Source organism: Adiantum capillus-veneris, chromosome 26, assembly GCF_014529385.1.
Source record: "Adiantum capillus-veneris isolate H3 chromosome 26, ASM1452938v2, whole genome shotgun sequence".
NCBI classification, from domain to species: domain Eukaryota; kingdom Viridiplantae; phylum Streptophyta; class Polypodiopsida; order Polypodiales; family Pteridaceae; genus Adiantum; species Adiantum capillus-veneris.
In genome coordinates, this window is record NC_140956.1 from 75,168,095 (window position 1) to 75,191,188 (window position 23,094).

Here is a 23,094-nt window from a genome sequence, read left to right on the forward strand (position 1 = left end):
TTTGGCGGTTATCCACGCTCTTGCTCAGTGGCGGCATTACCTACTCGGAGCGGATTTCACTATCTTTACAGACCATCAGAGTTGGCGCTACTACTTCTTGTCATAGAAGCAGCTTTCGGAAAAGCAGATGCGGTGGACGAACATCTTGTCATAGTTCCACTTCTAGATTGTCCATGTGCAGGGACAGAAGAATGTGGTGGCAGATGCTTTGTCTCGAAAACCGTTGGTTCTGGCTATTTCCGCGATACATCATAGGAGCTTCGAGGATATGGTCGATCAGTGTGCCACAGATATAGATTTTGCAAATATTTTCACACGGATACGGGATGGGGAGACAGTAGCTGGATACTCCCTTCGGGAATGCTACTTGATGAAAAAGACTATGTTGTGCGTTACACAGCCGTTGAGGGAAAAGGTTATGACTGATTGCCACTGTCCACCTTTTACGGGTCACCGCGGCATTGCTACCACCATGAAAGGGGTAGAGAGAGATTTCTTTTGGCAGAGACTGAAGAAGGATGTGGAAGAGTTTGTGCGCAGTTGCTTGGTATGCCAGAAGGTCAAGTTTGACAGGCATAAAGCACAGGGATTGTTACAGCCTTTTCCCATACCCACCCGCCCCTGGGAAAATATTGAAATGGATTTCATTTTTTTTTATCTCCTGAGAATACAGAATGATCACGATGATTTTCCGATTACATGGCACGCCTGAGACGATTGTCTCCGACAGAGACCCCAGATTTATGAGTTTGTCTTGGAAGGCAATTTGGGAGAACATTGGCACGCGGTTGCAGTTCTCGTCATCGTTCCACTTGCAGACTGACGGGCAATCTGAGATTGACAATTCAGTGATTTTAGATTTATTGAAGTCTTGTATCTCGCATCAGAAGACTCAATGGGAAAAGAACTTACCTTTGGTGGAATTTGCCTACAATAACATGATACACTCTTCGACGGGGAAGACGCCATGTGAGATTGTTGAAAGTGATGCGAAGGTTCCATCCTTCCTGAGCACGAAAGATTAGAAATTTGAAGCGGATGAATATTTGCGAGATTTGGATACGGCTTTTGCCAAGGTTCGCGAGACTTTGCAGAAGTCTCAAGAACGACAGAAAAAGGTAGCGGATCGCCATCGTCGCGACTGGAAACTGAAGGAGGATGATTGGGTGCTCTTACTTTTGAGAAGGCACGCCTAAGAAAGAAAAAGGGAAAGGAGAGGCTTTTTCCAAATCTTAGTATGTGATACTACGGACCTTTCCAGATTACTGACAAGATAAATGATGTCTCCTTCCGATTGAAACTGCCAGATACTTGGAGGATTCACAATGCATTGCATGTGAGTCTCTTGAAACCTGTTAAGGATGATGTGCCTGATGATGGGGAGCCTGATGAGCAACCCAAAGTGGAAGAAAACAAGGAGATCCTTGTTCCTGAACAGATTTTGGCACATAATGATACGAAGAAAGGTAAAGTCCGAAGGCGGTTCTTGGTTAAGTTCAAGAACTTTCCTGCATTTGATGCGAAGTGGTTGGAGGAGGAGGACCTAGCAGATACTTCTCGGATTGTGAAACTTTACCTCGATGTTTTGGTTTAGCATAGTCTACTCCAAACGGAACCCAGAATTCAGCTTGGTCGGAGATCTGGTGCAGTGGGATGCACAAGAGGGGAGTCACTCCGCTCCCTTGTCAACAGATGCCTCGATTTTGATACTAAAGTCACTGATGTCTCTTTGAGCTTTAGGGATACTGAGAGCTGACAGTATTCTGCTGGATGACTTTATGAAATGGAATTCCTGATTATGATACTGATTTGTTCTTGACTTCTTGTGAGTGCAGGCACTGATCGCCGAAATGACTGCAGCATTTTGATCTGATTGATCTCGAATAGACATGGTTGCAATAGGGGTTAGTCAATCGGACATCGTTGAGGTCCCGATTGGACCTAGATGTGATTGCTAGCTACATTGCCGATAAATCATGGTCTAAGATCCGAATGAATGTTGAATGTCATGTGATGTCCTGTGATGTCTGGTGATGTCTTGTGATGTCGTGTGATGTGACTGTCGATTTTGTACATGTGCTAGATGTGCGTTCCTAGTACGTAGGTACTAACAGTCAGTGTCTGCTAAGACGGTTTATGGCTTTTGTCGGTTTTGCAGGCGTAATCGCGGTCGATTACAATGCTTTCAAGAGGGGGGTATGTCACTAAGTGATGACGTGGCGGACAGCAGAAACCCTAATTTCTGCCAAAAACCCTAGAATTCTTGCAAACCCTAATTTTTGCCAAAAACCCTAAATTCCGCAAATCGCGGAGGCGGATTATTAACAAAAAAAAAAAATTTGGAAAATGATGAGCGAAGTGAATTTTGCTTTTGCTTTTTTTTTATGAAAAAAAGAGAAAAGACTCTCTAAGAGAGAGAGAGAACTGATGCTTATGATTTTAAAAGCTTTTGGGGCTCTGCTTTTGGGCATCCCTTGTAACCTTTAAATTAGTGGTGAGGGCCTCACTTCTCAGGGCATCTGGACGCAAAGTCTGAGAGTGAAACCCTAACCGCTCTCTTGTACTTTGATGATTGATTAATATAAAAGAAGATACACAAAGGGGCGCCAGTCTTTGGGGCCAATATCTCTAGGCACGGAACTCCGCCGGGCCAGTGCAAATCTATTGTGATCTGTGAATAGTTTTGAAGTGGTTATTTGGTGCTCTCGCGGTTGATTCTTGACTTGGAGTGTCCAAGTCTGTTACACATGCCCCTTGTGTAACATGGAACCTGAGACAGAGCTACACTATACATGCCGCTGCCCCGTCTACTACGAGATATGAGGCCGCTTCCATTGCTTGTTCAGAGAGGGTTTTGGACCACTCTCAAGAGTCATGGGATACGAAGATCAGAGATGTCTGGGTTTGTTCTTGCTCGAGCTGCGCAGACATAGAGATAGCCTGATGAATGGCGAGGCTAGCCAGTCTCAAAGACGGATCACAGACTTCTTCAGAGCAAACACAGGACAACCGCAAGAGCCACTCACTCCCACAGCAGAGCTCCCCCTCGTCTCACACCATAGGCACATTGATTGACCGAGCGATTGAACTGGGGAAATCCAGGCGCCCGCGACTGCGAAGAACTACACAGCATCGGCGGAGGCTACGACAGAAAATTCGGAGCACGCTGGCCGGGCATGCACGACGCCCGCTCAGACTACTAACCATGGAGGAAATTGATGAGATTCGCCAACGACCGATGCTAGATCTCTTGTGATTCAGCTATCCCAACAAGCCGCCCATTTTTCTGCTTAGTTTTTGCTTGACTCACATCGACCAACTTAGGACCCCATAGTATATATCTTTGTTTTGTACTGTTGTTAGGTTATTTTGTTACTCTGACTTTGTATCAGATCCACCACTTTGTAACTTTAAGGTCTCATAGGTCATTATGGCCTTTTGAAGACGTTAATATAACATTTCATCTCTCTCTCTCTCTCTCTCTCTCTCTCTCTCTCTCTCTCTCTCTCTCTCTCTCTCTCTCTCTCTCTCTCTCTCTCCCACCTCTGTAACAAACTGTTGACGTGTCAAAGCCTAAAGAATGGAGCCAACTTACAGATGATGTGGCTGCCCGAGAGCAGAAACCCTAACCCTAATTTCTGCCAAAAACCCTAACTACTGAAACCCTAATTCTGAAAACCCTAACCCCAAAACCTGCAAACCCTAATTCTGGAAACCCTAACCCTAAAACCTGTAAACCCTAATTCTAGAAACCCTAAGAAGAACAAGCAACAGAAGAAGAAGTCCTACCAACTTATGGGGACCCTGTTCGATGGGGCCCCAAGTGACATAAAGGCATTAAAAATAAAGCAGAACACACTCAAAAGACTTTGCACATCAAAATATGATGATGTGGCACCTGTACGGACGTCCCGGAATTCGCGGCGGATTTTTAGGGAAATTCCGAAATTTTAGGGAAGTGATTTTTTGGGGTCAGCTTTTCATATTTGATGCTTTTAGTCTTTGGGCCTTTAAATATGAGCCTTGGGGGCCCTCTCTGGCACTTTTTAGCATGCAGATTGCAGAGCAAATGCTCCTCGGCTGTTGTACTTTGTGAATCGGCAGTAATATAAAGAAATACCGAAAGGGGCTCCAAGGTTTGGGGCCAATACTCTCTAGGGTGGAATTCCGCCACTCCGTGTCGCGTGTCGTCTTTCTCTCTCTCTCTTTCAATTCAGTTGTTATTGAAGTGCTAAAAGTGTGTTCAATTTGTTATTTTCTATTGGCACGTGGTGCCCGTCTTGTGACAGTGGTATCAAAGCATCAGGCGTGTGCTTTTCTAAAAGCATACCGGTCCTACAAAAGAGGAGACAGAGCTATTGATGGAATTTTATTGGAGGTACCTTCGCCCTCCAACTCCAACCCGGGCTTATTAGCGACTCCCACCCTTACTTCATCGCGCATCGGGCGCGCTCCCGTCTTCACCACAGTGTCTTATAAGGCATAAGTCAATTAAGATCACTTGCAAGAGAAGGATCCAGATTTGTTTCAAGACACTCTTTTTTTTCTCGGAAGCAGTGCCATGCAGATGTTGATGTCTACAGCTACCAAGCACCATACTCCAAGTACTTGGCAAGCTTTCAGGAAAAAAAAAAATTTGTCCGAAGTTATATGGTTTCTGACATCTTCCTTCGGAGTGCAACTTCTACCAGAGTGGGGTTTCCTGAAATGCTTGCCATGGAAACCCTAGCAGATTATATCTTGAAATTTCTCGACATCTCTCAGTAGATGTCTCTTTACAAGCAGATGACCTTGGAGGTTTAGTGCGATTGCTATCTTGGGACTACCATCGCCGCCAAAGCAACATCGTTTGTCCAAGAGCTGACGGACCATGCTGTGCTCGGCTACGACCTCATGGAAGGAACCTAACCCTAATTTTTGGTGCAGGTTTCAAGATGGAAAGTCAATCGACTTTTCGAGCTCGACTGATGTCGAGAATGCTTTTTTAAGTTTCAAATTTGTTTGAGAACTTGTTTGTTGATCCTGTTTGAAATTTGTTTGAAATGGATGGTATCAGCTTTGAACCTGTTTTGGTGCAGAATTGAATTGTTTGACTCTGGTTTGATACTGGTTTCAATGATTGGTGATTTTACTCCCGGGTGGAGAAGTGAGAAATACTGTTTTGGTATTGTTTGAACCTCGGAAAGACGCAGGTCGATCCCTGGGGAGCGTTTCGTTGTATGTTTGAAAACCTCCGAACGACGCAGGCCGATGCCTAGGGAGCGTTTGGTTGTATGCTTGTAAAATAATTATTGTTGTGACTCTCGGCCCGGACCTGGATGGTTATGTGGGAGGAGTATTAAGAAGTCTGAGCAGTGGTTACTCTCAGTACCTCCAAACGACGCAGGCTGCGGTCTAGGGGGCGTTTGGTTGTAAAAGGCCTCTATATCTCCCGGCCCGGACCTTTTTAGGTTATGCGGGAGGAGTGATGAGGGAGTCGTTGAATATCTCCCGGCCCGGACCTTGTTAGGTTATGCGGGAGGAGTGTTCATCGGCGGCTTTATGTTTCTATGTCTTGTAACATGCATATGTGAGCATTAGTGTTGCATTGTGATGTGCCAACCACTGAATATTCCTAATTGGATGAGATTGCTTGGGTATGTAATTTTAGTGTATCAAGACACCCGTACAAGATAAGTACGGTCTGGGTGTGATGGCTAATTTTACTACGCCGGAATATCAAGAGTTCCGAACTGGACGAAAGGAGAAGCTAACTCCTTGATCAAAAGAGCAGAAAGGAGAAGCTAACTCCTTAATAAAAAGAGCAAACCGATTGTCCCTCGGAATGACCCTCAGAAATTTTTGAGCTAACTTGAGTTGTTTTGCAGATATGCTGTAATCGCAGACGATTACTCTCTTTCAAGAAGGGGAGATGTAACAAACTGCTGACATGTCAAAGCCTAAATAATAGAGCCAACTTACAGATGATGTGGCTGCTCGAGAGCAGAAACCCTAACCCTAATTTTTGCCAAAAACCCTAACTGCTGAAACCCTAATTCTGAAAACCCTAACCCTAAAACCTGCAAACCCTAATTCTAGAAACACTAAGAAGAACAAGCAACAGAAGAAGTCCTACCAACTTATGGGGACCCCGTCTGATGGGGCCCCAAGTGACATAAAGGCATTAAAAATAAAGCAGAACACACTCAAAAGACTTTGCACATCAAAATATGATGATGTGGCACCTGTACGGACGTCCCGGAATTCGAGGCGGATTTTTAGGGAAATCCCGAAATTTTAGAAAAGTGATTTTTTGGGGTCAGCTTTTCATATTTGATGCTTTTAGGCTTTGGGCCTTTAAATATGAGCCTTGGGGGCCCTCTCTGGCACTTTTTAGCATGCAGATTGCAGAGCAGGTGCTCCTCGGCTGTTGTACTTTATGAATCGACAATAATATAAAGAAATACCGAAAGGGGCGCCAAGGTTTGTAGCCAATACTCTCTGGGGTGGAATTCCGACACTCCGTGTCGCGTGTCGTCTCTCTCTCTCTTTCAGTTCAGTTGTTATTGAAGTGCTAAAAATGTGTTCAATCTGTTCTTTTCTATTGGCACGTGGTGCCCGTCTTGTGACAACCTCTTTCAGTTCAGTTGTTTGAATAGCTTAGACGTCTGTCTCATTTGTTCTTTTCCGTTGGCATGTGGTGCCTTCCCATTACATGATGTAAAAATTCTCATGTCATAATACCCCCGGCAATGAACCAAAGTTTGCCTATGATGCGTGTAATGACCACATCTCGCCTTGGTACCGCTAGAACTATCTCCATGGGTGGTCCTATTTCTTTTGGTGTGATTCCAAATCTAGCCGTCAATTCAATCGAGATGAAGTCCATCAAAGAAGATAAGGACTTCCTAATCTCGTATTTTTCCCCACGCTCTGCAGAGCTCCGTACTCTAGTCTGTCTGTTCTGGGTTTGTCCACACAAAATCCGGAACCAGTCCTACCTTTGTCCTCCCTTTCTTTGCACACTCCTGGGCCACTTTGGAACTCTCTGGTTTGTCCTCAGCTTGGTTATTTGACGCTTTGTTAGGACACTTCGCAAGAATGTGTCCTTGCTCTCCACTGCTTGCCCTTCTTGTTACCATTGAACAAAGTTTGTCCCTCTTGAGGGGGCACTAGCCTCTCCGAAGGGTATGTTAGTGTGTTGGCATGCATACGAAATCCCTGCTTGGCGAGGCCCATCAGTCTCTGAATGGAGTCAAACTTCTTTTGTACACAATACCACAATATCTCCTTGGGCAAACCGCAACAAAACCACTAACCTTGTTACTAGATAATTTGGTTTGTCCTCTGATTGATTATTTGACTCTTTGTTAGGACACTTCGCAAGAATGTGTCCTTGCTCTCCACAACCGTAACACTTGTCCTCTTTCAGCACGTTGCTCGATTGACAATCTTGGGCTGGTTGGTTTCTTCTTCTGCTGCTTGCCCTTCTTGTTACTGTTGAATAAAGTTTGCCCCTTTTGAGCCGGCACTAGCCTCTCTGAAGGGTATGTTAGCATGTCGGCATACATACGAAATCCCTGTTTGCGAGGCCCATCAGTCTTTGAATGGAGTCAAACTTCTTTTGTACACAATACCACCATATCTCCTTGGGCAAACCGCAACAAAACCACTCACCTTGTGTAAGGTGCAGCGGAAGTGAAAGTTGAACTTTGCTCAAGATGAGTGCTCCGAAAGGTTCCTTTTACTTATGGAAGGGAGAGCCTTCCGTTCCTTTAGTGAGAGAGTGCAATGGACACAACAAGTGGTGAACACTGTGAATGAAGGTGCTGAGACTGAGAGATAGAGAGAAAAGAATACGACACCAGAATGTTGTCAAACCCTCATCCGAAGGCCCCACTCTCTATGGCGAGAGCGGTCTACTATTGATTGCACAAATCTCTACAATGCTTTGGACTTGCCGAAGATGAAGACGACGACAAGACGGGCTGAAAACTGAAAACGCTAATGGCTGAAATCTGCAAATCTTTATCTGCTGAATTCTGACTCTATGTCGATGACAATGTCGATGACGACGATGCAACGACACGCTGAAAACGCAGATGCTGAAATCTGCATTTCTGGGCTGAATCTGCAAACTACGCGGGATCTGACCGTGCGGCGAGGATCTACTGCGGGAAGGTGAGATCTGCGAAGCTCGGGACTTCTATTGCAGTGTCTGACTGCTGAAAACTGAAAACGCTGGTGCTTCTGAAGGTCTTGTCGTGTAGAATCTGCAAAATGCTAGGGGCTGATCTGCAAATCAAAAACACTAGGGCTGAATTGGAGTCTGCTGAAATAATTCTAGTGGGTCTGTAGTCCTGCTATCGCCGGTTGTCCTGCAAATGCAAAAGGCTAGGGCTGATCTGCAATGGAAGGAAAACGCTGGCTGTTCTTGGCTGAAAATTCTAAGTCTGCAACTTGGGGGAGGGGGGGGTCTTGCTGAGAAGGTGCCTGTTGAACGCTGGGTTCCTGCTGGCTCTTCTGCCAGAAAGTGCTAGCGCTAGCTTTTCTTATATATATTCTTACCCAATTTGCCCTACCCAATTTCCCAACAAAAGACACTTAAAAATAATAAGTGAAAATTGGCTAAAATAGGGAAAATAGGTCTATGCACTGTAAAAATGCTCCTGATGGGTTCTGATGGAAATCTGATGATCATGCTGTGTGCAACAAGAGGATATGCATCTACTCTAAGTGTTTGGACATGCACAGTCTGCGAACAGACTCACAAAAGTGCCAGATCCCTTCCTAAGCTAGGCTAACTGAACTGAACCCAACCCCTGTCATGAAGTAGCTTGTCCATGTACAAATAGGGTTAGATGTGCACGTGACACCTTGTTACTAGGTAATTTTCTTAAAATAAGAGGCTGATAGAAAAGTATCCCAAAACCTCTACCAATAGTCGTCCAGGGTGTCTTCTTTGGTCATCCTCAGATGATTCCAGGCTGTGATCTTCTTATTCTTCTGTGAGACAAGCAAAAGTGAAGACACGTATGAATTTTAACCACTTTGTAGAAACTTTAACGACGCTTCCTAGAGCAACAGTAGGGTCGACCACTATGTTTAGGCATTCTCTTTCAAATAAGATGACGCTCTTCATACTTTAGAATGTTGGGAAAAACGTCTACACGAAAAGATAATGTCAAACTACTGTATAAATGCAAGAGCTCTATGGGTGTCTTTATAGCCTTAAAGCATGTCAACCTTCACTACTTGCCCACCCTCTTTAAAATCCTTGGTCTTCCTGCCTTTCATCTCAAGATGCTCATACTGGTTCGTGCGGAACTTTCAAAGTGTTTCCAATGATATCCAAGATTTCTTATGGGATTTGCTTTTCTTGGTTCACTTGTTCTTCTTGCTCTCTTGAGTCTTTCTCCGCTTTCGGTGCTTCTCGTCCTCCTCGTCAGAGTCGAAGAAAGAGGAACTCTCCGAGCTATCAAGAGGTGAAGATGAACTAGGGTCATCCGCAAAGCGCACATGCTTCTTGATTTGCTAGCTGTCTCAAAAGTAGATTTCTAGACCAAATAGCCAGGATAGTCTGCTGCACGACTCTTCTTTCAAGAGTTGTTCGTAGTCTTCATTACTTTATTGACCTGTTGCTCAACAACAGTATCAAATACATCTTGTGAGTACAATTTTTACTTATCTGCACTGTATATGGAAGCCTCTAAGCAATGCAAGCTGCAATCTGGGGAGCGTTGCGTTGCATATGAAAGCCTCTGCGCTGCGGTCTCAAGAGCATTTGGTTGTATTTGGATGACTTATGTTTGGTGACCGCATATGTGCATTTGTGTCAAGTGTATAGCATTTTGTGAAGCATATGAATTTGGTGCACCAATAGTTCCAATTTGGATGAGATAGAGTATGTGCATCAATTGTTCCAATTTGGATGAGGTATGTGCTCTTAGTGCATCAAGACACCCCTAAAAGCTCAGCACGGTCTGGGTGGGATGACTAATATTACTACGCCAAAATAACAGGAGTTCTGATGCAGATGAGATGACTTGATAAAAATCTGATTATGGAACTGTATGGTGTAATGCATGCTAGAGAATGTGCTGTCTGGTAATAACGGTCATTGGAATTTGGCATGTATGCACAACGACAGTGTCTGCTAAAGAATCAAATTGAGTTTTGCAGATCTAATCGCAGGTGATTACTCTTCCTTTAACGGGATGGAGGGGGAAGTATGTCATTATAGTAGCGCCCAAAAGTGATGACATGGCACGTTGTACGAAAATCCTAGACTTTGTGCCACAATTCACGGGATGCTGACGTGGCGGTCTACTCACAGAAAAAAGTGTTTTTCAATGCTAGCTTTTTGTATTTGATGCTTTTCAGGGGCTAGGGCCTTTAAATATGTGCCTTGGCAGAGCTCTCTGACATTCCAGCAGTTGCTAATTGCAGAACGGCTCTCCCCAGCAGTTGTACCTTTGCCAAGAGCAACATAAAAGAAATACCGAAAGGGGCGCGACGGTTTTGGGGCCAGTACATCTGAGAGTGGAACTTCGCCACTCCATGTCTACCTTCTGTTCTTTTCAATTGATAAAAACACAGCCCATTTTCTGCCCCAAGATTCTAAAGACTCAATTTTTACTTCTCGATTAATCATTGAATTTTTACTTTTTTGAGATTGTCAGCATCTAATGCATGCAATCAATATCATGATAACAAGAGTTGAGAAGCACCTGAGTGAGTTGAGTTGTTTTTCCTGATCCCGTTTCTCCAACAACTACTACTACTTGGTTTTCTCGAATAACCTGATTGTAGGAACCAAGTCCAGAAGCAAATGTCACAATACAGCAAAACAATGCCACCATATTGAAGGACCAAAGCTGCTTGGTTGAGATCTTACTTGAAGTAGTTCATCCCGAACAGAAAAGATGGGAAGATATGCGCGTTGTTCTGCTAAAGTTTTTGTCTTCGCAAACTCACTTACAGCTTCCCCTTTCTCCTTCAAGTGAACTGCAAACTTGGCATTTTCTTTGAAGTCCACTTCTCCATCATCTCCCACAATCTCTTTGTCAGCATCTATCTATTCAAGCAAGCTCCTTGTCAGAGTGTACGTATATAGACAATTCATGGACTTCTAAAGTACCAAGCACTCAAACCAACAAGAAAGAGAATCATGAAAGTGCTTAATTTGAGTAGTCTATATGGCTTGAAAATGTATGGCTGAGTTCTACCACATAAACCTGTTGTGCTTTGACTTTCTGACAAGCCTTTTCAGATTTTCCTTTCAAATATACACTCTTTGATCACTCTTGAAGTTATCAGACTCCTCTCTGACTTTTACCGTTGTCCATTAACGATAAAGAGGTTTTAACAAGAAGCAATGATCCCTGATAAGCCCTGTAGAACCCCCAAAGCAAATTACCCTTTATAGTTTCATACTCTGCTTTAAAGGAAACAAATCACTTGCTATAATCGGAATCAAAAAAAACAGATCTCAAGAACAAGAAAAAAGTGCAAACCATGAACAAGCGACAAAGTAGCTTTGACAAAGGAATTTTCATAACAGCAAGGGCTGTAACCAGAGACAAAGTAGCTTTGATGAGGGCACGTTCATGATAGCAAGCATCATAGCAAGGGCTGTAACCAGGGACTCAACTACCTCACAGCTGACTCCATGCATGAAGAGAATCTTTTGTGCAGTAGTGACATACGCAGTAGGCCCAATGGTTACCTGTTCAACGGTCTTCTTCACTCCAAGAATATCCCCAAGCTTTGAGCCAGCCAATTCCCAGAAGCGCTGACGTGACTTATTCATGTTTTGTTTTTCTCTAACATCTCTGACTAGCACTGAGCCTTTTCGTGCTATCAGTGCCATATCTGAAGTAGGATCTTTTACTGGCATCACTGGTTCCGCCTGTTTTGTGTATACCACCCTACCATCAAGAAAAGGCGGTTTTGTGTCTACAACAAACGCAGTGCAAGGCCTTCATTAGAGATGGTGGTGAACAAAAGCCTAATCAACAAATGTATCCAAAACATTCACAGCTCACCATGGACAAGCAGAATTACACGCGCCTCCTCTTCATTATCAATCTCGGTCTGCACCTCTGTTCCTCTAACAGCTCCAGATCTCAACAATTGTCGGTCTTCCCATTGGGCATTGTCTGCACTCAGCTGTGACATTTTTTTGCTCTGTGCAAGGGACATCCTGGTCCCATCACGTCGTGTCTGACATTCAGAAAGGCCAAAAAAATTAACCCATCTCACAGAACAAACTTAAGAGTGTAATGTCAGTCCCAAGCATTAAGATATGAAATTCAGAGCTAAATACCAAGCGTTTGGCCATTTCTGCCTCCCTTTTCTTAAACGTAGCTTCATCACCTAGAAAAGGTGCCACCATGTCCGAGTCCATCACTGATCCACCCTCTTCCCTATCATACCTGATAAAATCATGCATGCAAGGACATGAGAAAAGCAAGACTCCAACAAATTCTTGACAAAAGAAAAAAGCACTCACACTCACCACGAGCGATCTGCATCACGTTCAGCGTCTTCCATCTCTGTTTGTGAAAAATCATCTCTTTCATCTCTCTTCGACCATGCACTGTCATCAAAATCATCCTCCTGGCCGGATAATAATGATTGAAAATGGGAAATTTAAACAAAAGACAAGAAACAAACACTTTCCAACTCTTCCCCAAAATAAAAATGACATACCTCTTCAATCTGAAATGTTTTCTGAGACTGAAACCGTAATCGATGAGATCTTGCAGAGCCCTGAAAGTTGGGTGTCCTAGTGGATGCACCACCTGCTCGTATTGGTTCTGGAGATGGGGAAATCATGTCCCAAGGGGAGGGGGATGCTAATTTATGTATACAAAAGTTTGAGTGAGCCAGAGTTAATTCAAATCGTCACCAACCATGAGAAAAAGTAAAACAAACAGCATACCAGTGCCATACGGGGTATTCCCACCACCTTCCCAAGGAGAAACCAACCGAGATTCACAAGGTGAAGGAGGGATATAAGGCGATCGAAATGACTTTTCATGTAAGGGTGTTCTCCCTCGGCTCGGAGTATCATAAGCGGGTGTTCTAACCCGACTGGGTGTATCCTCATAAGAACGCCTACTAGGAGTGTCCTCCCACTCCCATCGTCCATCATCCCAGCCAGAGTTGGCTGCACATTCCAATAAAATCAGAATATATGAGATCAACCAAAACATTGGTCACATATGTTAAAAAAGAAAGTAAAAACAACTCGTAAACTCTTTTCAAGTTGTTAAATAGATGACCTGAGCTTCTGGATGACCGCGAATCGCGTTTGTAATTTTTTTCCTCGTAATCTGCCCCATGCCTACGGGGAGTTTCTCTTTCAGATCTATACGATGGTGTATGATTGTCTCTTGAGGTCCTCCTGTTTGAGGCAGAATCCTGCTACAAAGGTCAGAGATAGGTACAACCAGTAAACTGTAACATACCAAAAATGAATGAACTGCAACAATCTATACCGAGGGTCGATGCTCTCTCTCTCGCTCACTGACTACATTTGAATCTTTCTTCCTAGCTCCACCTGCAACAACAGGGACAATAAATTGCTTGTACAGAAAGTTCCGAGATTAATTCTTTTAAGACAACAAGAAAAAAAACACATACCAGATTGTACAGGTGAATCCTCTGTTTGTGTAACTCTATATTTGCGTGTATGTCCATGGTCCTTCTTGAAAGGATCGCTTGTCTCATCTTGTTCATGTGGAATATCATCTGATGCATCATCAGCAGCCATAGAGGATGTAAACTGACGCTTCCGATCTTGGCGCTTGTTTTCTGCTAAAACATCAAGCCCTGCAGATTGGGAATTACATGATTATCACGATATTGTTGCAGAATCTAGATACAAAAAATGCATATTTATGGCTACTCGACTTCAGGCCAAGCTTCCCTCACAATATGACTCTCTTTACTAGTCCCTTGTTTTCTCTGCTCGTGGTACCACTTATGAGAATCTTCTACCTCCTTTGCCGCAGATTTCTCAGCATCCTCAGGATCAAGATTGTGTCACAAATTCCTAACGTGTCAACCACTGAAGATGAAGAGGGTTTGGACTCCTTGATCATAACCCTAGCCAACTTACACATCCCAGCCGAGGAGCCTAAAACCCTAGAAACAGAAGAAGAAGTTCCAACATGCTAAAGACGGCCCAAAATCCCAAACGAAAGACAAAGGGGTTAGGGTTGAAATCCTAACCCTAAACAACTTGCAGACCAATGGCCGAGGGGCCTAACCCACTCAAAAGACCCCAACAGACAACTCACGCGAAAGCTAATGACGTGGCTTTCCGTGATTCGCACTGACAACTTTTCACCGTTGACTTTTGGACCATTTGCTTTTAGATGGATTGCTTTTCATGCGTAACGCTTTTAGGGATCAAGGACCTTTAAATATGTGCCAAGGGCTCACTCTCTAGCATTCCCAGTTGCAAAGGAGTAGAGCAGGGTCCATTGTACCTTGTTGAAGCAATATAAAGAAATACCGAAAGGGTCTGTTCCAGTCTGTCCTTTTAGTTGGCACGTGGTGCCCTCCCGTTACAGTGGTATCAGAGCTTCACGATTGTGCTTTTCCGGTCCCTCCAAGGGCTGAAATCGCAGGCTCTTTATGGCTGAAAAACGCTGCTCATACCTACTGAAAATCGCCATGCTTGAACTGTCAAAAATGCTAGAGATGTGGGGATCAAAAACGCTAGGTGATGGGCTATGCCGGCGGTGAAGATCTGATGCAAAAACGCCAAAGGGCTTGGCTTGCTGGCGATGGTGCATCTGCTGGACACGCTATGAGATGCTAAAGATGGAAACGCTAGGGGAGGTTCTTCTGGCTTGGAGGGAATCCACCAAGGGTCTTGTTGGAGAAGTTGCCTGCTGAGCTTGGCTCCTGTTGCCTCTTCTGCCAAATAGTGCTAGCTCTAGTTTGCTTATATACAAACTTAGCAATTGCCCTACCTACTTTCCAACAAAAGTCACTTAAAAATAATAAGTGAAAAATGTCAAAAATAGGGAAAATAGGCTAAATGCACTGGAAAATTCCCCTAAAGAAATCTGATGGATTCTGATGGGAATGCTTATGATCATGTTGTGTGCAACCAGAGGATATGCATCTACACTAAGTGTCTGGACATGCCCGGTCTGCGAATAGACTCACAAAAGTGTCAGATCACTTCCTATTCTAGACTGACTTGACTGAACTAAACCTTGGTCATGTTGTAGCTTGTCCACAGACACATAGGGTTGGATGTGTCACGTGACATCCCCTCCTTTTCAAAGTGAGGTACTGGTACCGAACTGTATGGCGTCAAGGGAGATCGCCAATAGCATCCGGAATCCTGGAAGGGACTCTTCGCCGGCCCACTTTGATGTGTGGGTCGTGCGGCTTGAACTTCATAAAGGTCTGCAACGCTTGCTTCTTTGGGCCGCGCCGAAAGTGACAAAAAGTCTTTTGTGGCTCCTTCGATGCTTCAACTTTGTCAAGTGTCATGCTTCTTTCTTCTTCAAGAATCTCCATGGCTGAAAATTCCTGAAACCATTTCCAACACAAAACCCTGTTCCATGTAAAGTGAGTGGAAAAAATCTTGTCTTCCTCAAAGATTGTGCATGCAATGTAGATGAACAAATAGACGGAGTGCTAAACCGTTCACCACACACACGCAAACAATGAGACCGAATCTTTCTCTTATGATCTAGAGCAATCAACTGTGGCAATTCACAACAGAAATACCCATGCTTGGTACTCATACTTTCATGTGCTCGTTCTACGAATGTGTCATGCCAAGGAAGAAACATGAACTGTGACTTCCTTGAATGCATACTTTTCAACTTTTCATGAACAATCCGCATACATTCGTGCTCATTCATGAGTGAAACGTGCTCAACGTACAACATGTCATGCCTAGGAAAAGAAATCACATAAAGACGCGGACTAAAATACAGGAAATGATCACGAATGAAACACTCGAACAATGCGTGCCTATCAATCATGCGAACACATAATACTTCCTGTGAGGGTTCTTTGGACCTAGGCGCGAGAGCCAAGGTCGGTTCTTCCTGAGGGGGTTCTTTGGACCTAGGCTCGAGAGCCAAGAGCAATCCTTCGTGATTGATCGAATCTGCAATGAGGTTAGCTTCACTAGAGAAAGTATCCACTAACACATCATCCTTGTGAACAACCACATCCTCTTCATGCAACTCGTCATGCTTGTGAGAAATCACATCTTGATCATCATAAAAATCATCATGCTTGTCATTGCCAACCAAATCATTATGCAAATCATTGGCATTCAAATCATCATGCTCATCATTATCATTCAATTCATCATGCTTCTCATAATCATGCAAATCATTTGTGTCATGCTTTGGAGAAGAAGAGACTGAGAGAGTCTCCTTTTCCTGATTCTGCGCAAACTGCGCCTGCACAATAGAAAAGAGTCGCCACAACTCTTTCATGTGTTGGTCGCTCTGTTCTTGGCTTGCTTTGTTCTCGCGCTCCAATTATGCTTGTCTTGCTTTAGTTTCGCGATCAAATTTGGCTTGACTTTCTTTGGCTTCCAAGTCATACTTACGCTCTATGGCTGCCACTTCTTCTTCGTAGTCACGATCTATGGCTGCCATTTCTTCTTCGTAGGCCTTTCTTTCTGCTTCTCTTTTTTTTTTTCCGAGAAAAAGATCCTTCTATTAGTTAATGAAAGCTGTCCGTAGGGCTACAACCACCTCTACAAGAGAGGGCTACAACAAACATGATGGGGAGACTCTCCCAATGAAAGAACAACATATGTACAATGAGGCTAAATCAAGGGATGGGAGGAGGGAGGAGCCACATAGGTGGTCGGTAGTGCCATCTGAGCACACCCTGGACAATGGTATAGAAAGGCCCAGGGCACCAAAGTCGAAAGCCTCGCGGCGCTCCCGCATGCGGTCGGAGCTGCCCTGAAGTCCCTCAAGCTGTCCTCTGAGAGTATGGATCAGCTCCTGCTGGTGGAAGATAGCTCAAACTGAAGTGCCAGGCCCGTGAGAGTGGACCAAGCCGCTGCCCCCCAATTGTACTGTCTAGTCGTGGAGAGAGTAGGCATCAGCTGAAGAACTCGTAGCCACACCTGCTGGGCCGAGGGACAGTCCCAAAGACAATGACGCTTACTCTCCACCAACTTGTCACCGGCTGCACATGCGGCCGAGAGACCACTATGCACAAGCCAGCTCCCTACTGCTGTAGCTCTGTGTGCAACCAGCCACTGGAACAAAGTGACACGCCTCGGCTGTCTGGAGTCCCACAGCCTCTGCCAAAAGGCTGCCAAGAACTCGGCTGTGAGGCCCTCCTCCTACCAATGACGTGCTGCAACGGGGCGGGCCTCTCTCTGTGCTGCAAGTATATGACGTCCAAGCCGAACAGTGTACTGAAAGAAGGGGACTCCTGGGTGGTCTGCAGAAGAGAAGGGGTCCCTCCATAGCCACTCACCAGGATCCCACTGTACTCGTGTCAGTGGAAAGCACTCCCAAGCCCATAGCCTCCAATGTCCAGTCTAGAGAGCTGCTCGGTCAGGGTCTATGACGCAAGTCCTCCCACAGATGCCCACAACTCGGATCCTCTGAAAACAGCACTGCTACCTGCGGGGCCTCTACTGCAACTCGCTGTAATCGTCCCCCACCCTGCCTCGAAGAATAGGGCTGGGACAGTCTATGAGCAGGCCCTTACTGAAATGAGAACCTCCAGTCGTGTGAAGGCTCCCATCCACCGGGGTGCTACTGGCTCGAGAGGCGTGAGCCACTCAGCTGGAACTGACTCTAAGATGTCCTGACAAATGCTCTGCACCCCTCTCATGCCCTGCAGCTGGAAACCCTGTACCTCCTCTGACAAACCTGTGAACTCTAGCCAGTCACCCAGAGAGCGCGCTGGACCTGCTACCATGGGACCCCAGGAAACATGAGGTCGACTACCAACCAAGTGGCCTCTCTGAGTGCTAACCATGGGATTCTATACGAGGGGCTGTCGTAGGCGCTCCTCCGTGCACATCGGTTGTCGCTGCTCCACGCCACGACGTAAGAGCTCCCAAGAACGAAGTAAACTCACAGCGAAACAGTCCTCCAGTCTCCTGCTCAAACCAACTCGGCGCATCTCTGTAAAGATCCATCTGGTCGAAGGTTGCCAAGGGCCTCCTGACTGAGGCACCCTGGCACGAAGCCTCTGCAACAAGAACTCCTTCCAGGGCTCTTCACCTGGAAGAAGTCCTCTGACTATGAACTTCCCTAGAAGGGCTCTGCTGTGCTGTGCTGGATCAATGATCCCAAGCCCTCCCTGAGAACAAGGAAGCGTGATGACCGACCAAGCCACCTTGGCTCGGGCCATCTGAGTGTCACGTCCTGACCAAAGGAAGTTCCTAATCAGCCTCTCTACCTGGCTGATACAAGCACTCGAGATGATCCAGCAAGAAGTGATGTACCACATAGTTGCCAACAGCACCTGGTTGGCAACTACTACTCTATCAGCCAGTGACAGACGTGCTGAGCTCCAATGTAACAGCTTTCTCCTAATGGACAGGAGAAGAGGAGCAATCTGCTGCTCGGGAGACAAGTCCAAACCAACCTGACAACCCAAGTATCGAACTGCAGTCCCTGGGGGAATCCACCTGAAACCCTCTCCCGGCATCCAATCTAGCATAGGAGCACTACCAACCGAGAAAGCCACTGTCTTTCTCCAGTTGATCAGTGCGCCCGATGCACAACAGAAGGTTTCTAGATCCTGCTCACATCTGTGAAGATTGGCCTCCTGGCCATCTAAGTACAAGGCTGAGTCATCGGCATACTCAGCGTCCAATAGCTCCTCTCCCCGAATAGGGAGTGCTAAGCCCCGAAGACCAACCTGCTGTGACACCAAAAATCTGCTCATCGCCTCCGCATAGAACAAAAAGAGAAAGGGGGCAAGAGGACAGCCCTGTCTGACCGAGCGTGTGAGCATGAAGCGCTCACCTCTCCCCCCTGCCAAAAGCACCTGACTGTGAGCCTGTCTGTACAAAGCTGACACCCCTCTGATCCAAGCATCTGAGAAGCCCATCCTACGAAGAGTGCCCTCTAGAAAGTCCCAGTCAACTCGGTCGTAGGCCTTCTCAAAATCGAGAAGAAGAATCGCAAGGTCCTCACCACGGAGCCGTGCCAGGGCAGAAGCCTCCTAAAAAGTAAAGATGTCAAGGATAATGCGTTCCTTGACAAAACCTGTCTCAGTCCCATGTATAAGGCTCTCTAAAAGTGGCTGAATCCTCAAACTCAGAGCCTTGGCAAGAATTTTGTAGACTGAGTTGAGGATGGTGATGGGGCGCCACTGACGAATCTCATCCAAGGAGCCACCCTCCTTGGGAATGAGGTAGATCAGGCCCTCACTCATGCTGTCAAGCATCACTCCTGTGTGCAAAATGTACTGAAAAGCACTACAAAGATCTGGGCCAAGCAGGTCCCAGTACTCCAAGAAAAAGCTGGGAGTCAACCCATCCTCACCTGGACAGCTACCACGAGGGAGGGCCCTCAGAGCTGTGTGCAGCTCCTCAAGCTGAAGTGGCATCTCTAGCCTCTGGCACATCTCCTCTGTCTTAGAAGACAAGGAATCTGTGCCCAAACCTGCTCCCTGCATGCGTCCTGCCGCTCTGACTGAGGCTCAGCCGACAATAACTCACAGTAAAAGTCAATAGCGACTGCACGCATATCCTCGGGCTCACAAGCAACTGACCCATCGGGCCTCCTCAACTGATTGACCTTGGCATGCGAGTGCCGAGGTCCCACTGTCTCAAAAAAAGCACCAGTCACTCTGTCACCCACCTGAGTCCACTGAGATGCCTGTCGATGGAAGGCAAACTCATGACGCCTCTCCTCTGTGCTAGCAAGCTCCTATCGAGCCTGCTGTGACTGCTCCTCCAACCATGGACTGTCTGGATGCTGCTCCTGCATCCTCTGTAGTGAAGCAATGCCCCGTCTGAGACGCTGCTCCGCCTCTCTCGTTGCAGCCCGGCGAGCCAGAGACTCCTGAAGAAAAAAGTGGCTAAGTTGAGCTAGGCCTGAGGCCACTCTGTCTGCAGGTGAATCCTGTCTGTCCATGCCCTCTGTCCAGAGAGCCTCTACCCTCTCTCTGAGTGTTGAGTCCAACAAGACCCTCTCTGGGATGCGGAGCATCGTGCTCCCACTCCTCTGCCTGTCTGCCACTGTGAGGATCACTGGTGCATGGTCCGAGAAGGAAGTCCCTGCCAGGATGCCCACTGAACCCCCCAAGTCACTGAAGTGGTCACTAGTGTAGAAGCGATCTATCCACGATAGATTAACTCCTCCCACTCTGCAGTCCGATCTAGAGAAGGCAAGACTGTCTGGGGGCCTCACAAAACCAGAGTGCTGCCATGTATCCGAGACCCTCAAAGTCATACAAAACCTCTCCCAAGCTGCCAACTCGACTCCATGCACAGTAGCATGGCTGCCACCAATCCTGTCAGAAGGGTCCTCCAACATGTTGAAGTCCCCTCCAATACACCAATGATCAGCCTGCGGCAAAGACTCAACAATCTGTGACCAAAACTCTGCACGAGCACTCGCCACATTGGGCGCATAGATGTTCAGGAAGCCCACAAGGCCACCCTGAACCTGCATAGTAATCCACTAAGCCCTGCCTGGCACAATAATCCCTCTGCCCACAATGGCCTGCTGCAGTGAGTCCGCAATAGTCATACATACCCCTCCCTGGATGCCTCCAGGTCCAAAAGCAGCTGACCAAAAGGTATCATAACGTCCACGCAAAATCTGACCACAACGCCAAATGCGGCTCACACACAGATGGTGCTCCTGAAGCATAAGGAGATCAATCTCTCCTCCCACAAGGCAACACAGAAGCTCCTAACGCAATCGGCCCCGTTGTCGCTGAAACTGGGGCCCACCTAGTCCCTGCACGTTCCATGAGACGATCCTCATGGGGAGCGAGAGAGAACAGATGCTGCCGCAGCAGCAAGACGGGCTATCTTCGAGGCAGGCTTGGATGGGGAGTAATCCGCATCCGAGCGTCCTCTAGATAGGCGTGACTGCAGTGAGTGCCTAGCCCAAGCCCAAGCAGAGTGAGCCGTGCGTAACGCAACCTCCTCTGTCCAGGAGTCCTCACGAATGTATACATAGCAAGGCAAACACTGCGTATCAGCAAAGAAGTACACCACAATGTGCCTGCATCCTGCTGAGTCTGGGGGTGTCACCGCAAACTTGGCCAATGGCCACAAAGTCTGCAGCATATCTGTAACTCCAAGTTCTCCCATGTGGTGAGAGAACTCTAAGACCTGTGTATGCAACCATCCCACCACTGAGTCAAGGGACCGCTCAGTCTCGGCCCTACCACAGAGGGGGAAGGAGAAACCAACTGCCGAGTCCAGGGCCTCTGTCCCCCTAGCGACGAGGAACAAAACATGGACCCTGAAACAGACTACCTCATGGTCTGCTGCGGAATCGCCGAGAAAACGAGTGAACCCGTAGTCGAAGAAGTCCCAGCGGCGTCTGATATCAATGCTTGTCAACCCACGAGGGATGGCTGCAAGGGAGGATGTCTGAATCTGCAGAGGGGGCCGCAAGAAGGGCTGGCCCTCTCTCGCTAGGCGACTCGCGGCAAAGGCGCTGCCAAGAGATCTCCTAGCCGCCAGAGAGGGACCAGTCTCCTAAGCCGACTAAGGAACTGGAGCAGGAGGGGGGGAGAGGGAGCTGGGGAGAGTGGAGGAGAAGAGGGGCGGGATGGGGCGACAGAGGTAGAGGGGCGAGGTGGAGAGGCGACGGGAGCAGAATCCGGGGAGGATGAGGCAAAGGGGGGGAACTCTGGGGGGGGGGGGGGGGGGGGGGGGGGGGGGGGGAAGCGGAGGTGGGGGCTGGCGAAGGGATCTGCTTCTGCTCGAGAGGACCAAAACGGTTCCCCGTGGGAACCCACTGCTGCTAAGTAGGTAGTTGAGGGCCACTCTGAGTGCCAGGCTAACGCTGTGGCCCCTGGCGTCGGCGGCCACGGGCCTGCTGAAACCGGCCCGTAGGGCGGTAGGCGTTGGCTTTCACCCGAAATTCTTTACTTTAACACACACACAGAGCACTTTGCAAAGGAGACCTGTAACGAGAATTAACACTTCATCACACACACGGCTCGGAAGCTAGAATGCTCCGAGCAGACGCCGACAACCTGTAGGCCCCAAAATTGGCGCCCCTTTCGGTATTTCTTTATTCTTTAGGAGGGTAAATTACAAGGTAAGGTCCTGGGAATCCTTCACGTGTATCCACCTAGATACCATTTGATTTGGCCAAATTTCGGCAGCATAACAGCCCCAAAACTTGCGCGAAACCAATTCCCCTGCTGGAACTCGCTTGCACTGTCGTATACCCTCTGATTCCTGTCCAAAAACAGTAAATTCAGCACGCTGTATTTACTGGTTTTTGCCCTGTTTTCAGCCCCAAACAGTCCCCTAACTGTCCTTTGCCAGTGGGGCACGATTCCCAATGATCCTGGCGTCCGTATGGCTGAAAAACAGTCAAATTACAGCGCATACACAGCGCTGATGTTGCACCTGTACGGTGAGGTTATGACCCTCACCAGTGCCTGCTTTGGAGCAGCAGTTAGCTACCCCTGTTCTTGCTCAAGGAGGCTCTTGCCTCAGCACAAAAGCATGAACCCACACAACTGTACATCAGTCAAATGAGTAGCCCTCTTGTGGGGCATCACATAACTGCACGTAGGGGAGAAAGAGAGCAGTATGTAGCGTGCGGGGCATCACTCCCGTCACCATACTGTGCATAGAGGGCAAGGTAAGCATTCCATAGCTTCTATACCTGTTGCAATCCGCCTGTGGCTGAAAATGGCGCCCCCTTTGATGATATGCAGCTCGTTTTTGCCTCCCAGAGTGGCAGAATCGCTCACAAGCTGACACGTCGCCCAGTTTCCGAGTTTGGGCTTTCCCTGCTAAAAATATCTCAACTGGTGTGTCAGTTGACTTCGCGGCAGAGTTGTAAAGTGTTCCCCTAGTCATACCGAAGGTAATGACGCGAACACATTTCGTGGCCCAAAATAGCAGTTCCCTAAATTTTAGGAGATGCTTCC

At 46.9% G+C, this 23,094-nt stretch overlaps 1 protein-coding gene across 1 annotated transcript in view; it reads right to left on the reverse strand.

The window, feature by feature from the left end:
• Positions 1 to 23,094, reverse strand: part of EMB3011 (RNA helicase family protein) — a 62,346-nt gene that overhangs the window by 25,749 nt on the left and 13,503 nt on the right. The window contains exons 2-12 of the mRNA XM_086500965.1: positions 13,630 to 13,818; positions 13,485 to 13,546; positions 13,269 to 13,407; positions 12,926 to 13,153; positions 12,694 to 12,839; positions 12,500 to 12,600; positions 12,308 to 12,416; positions 12,027 to 12,204; positions 11,708 to 11,937; positions 10,877 to 11,056; positions 10,710 to 10,781 (exon numbers count right to left, since the gene is read on the reverse strand). Of these exons, the coding sequence (XP_086357091.1) occupies positions 10,710 to 10,781; positions 10,877 to 11,056; positions 11,708 to 11,937; positions 12,027 to 12,204; positions 12,308 to 12,416; positions 12,500 to 12,600; positions 12,694 to 12,839; positions 12,926 to 13,153; positions 13,269 to 13,407; positions 13,485 to 13,546; positions 13,630 to 13,818 (1,634 nt within the window). The remainder of the gene's footprint in view (positions 1 to 10,709; positions 10,782 to 10,876; positions 11,057 to 11,707; positions 11,938 to 12,026; positions 12,205 to 12,307; positions 12,417 to 12,499; positions 12,601 to 12,693; positions 12,840 to 12,925; positions 13,154 to 13,268; positions 13,408 to 13,484; positions 13,547 to 13,629; positions 13,819 to 23,094) is intronic.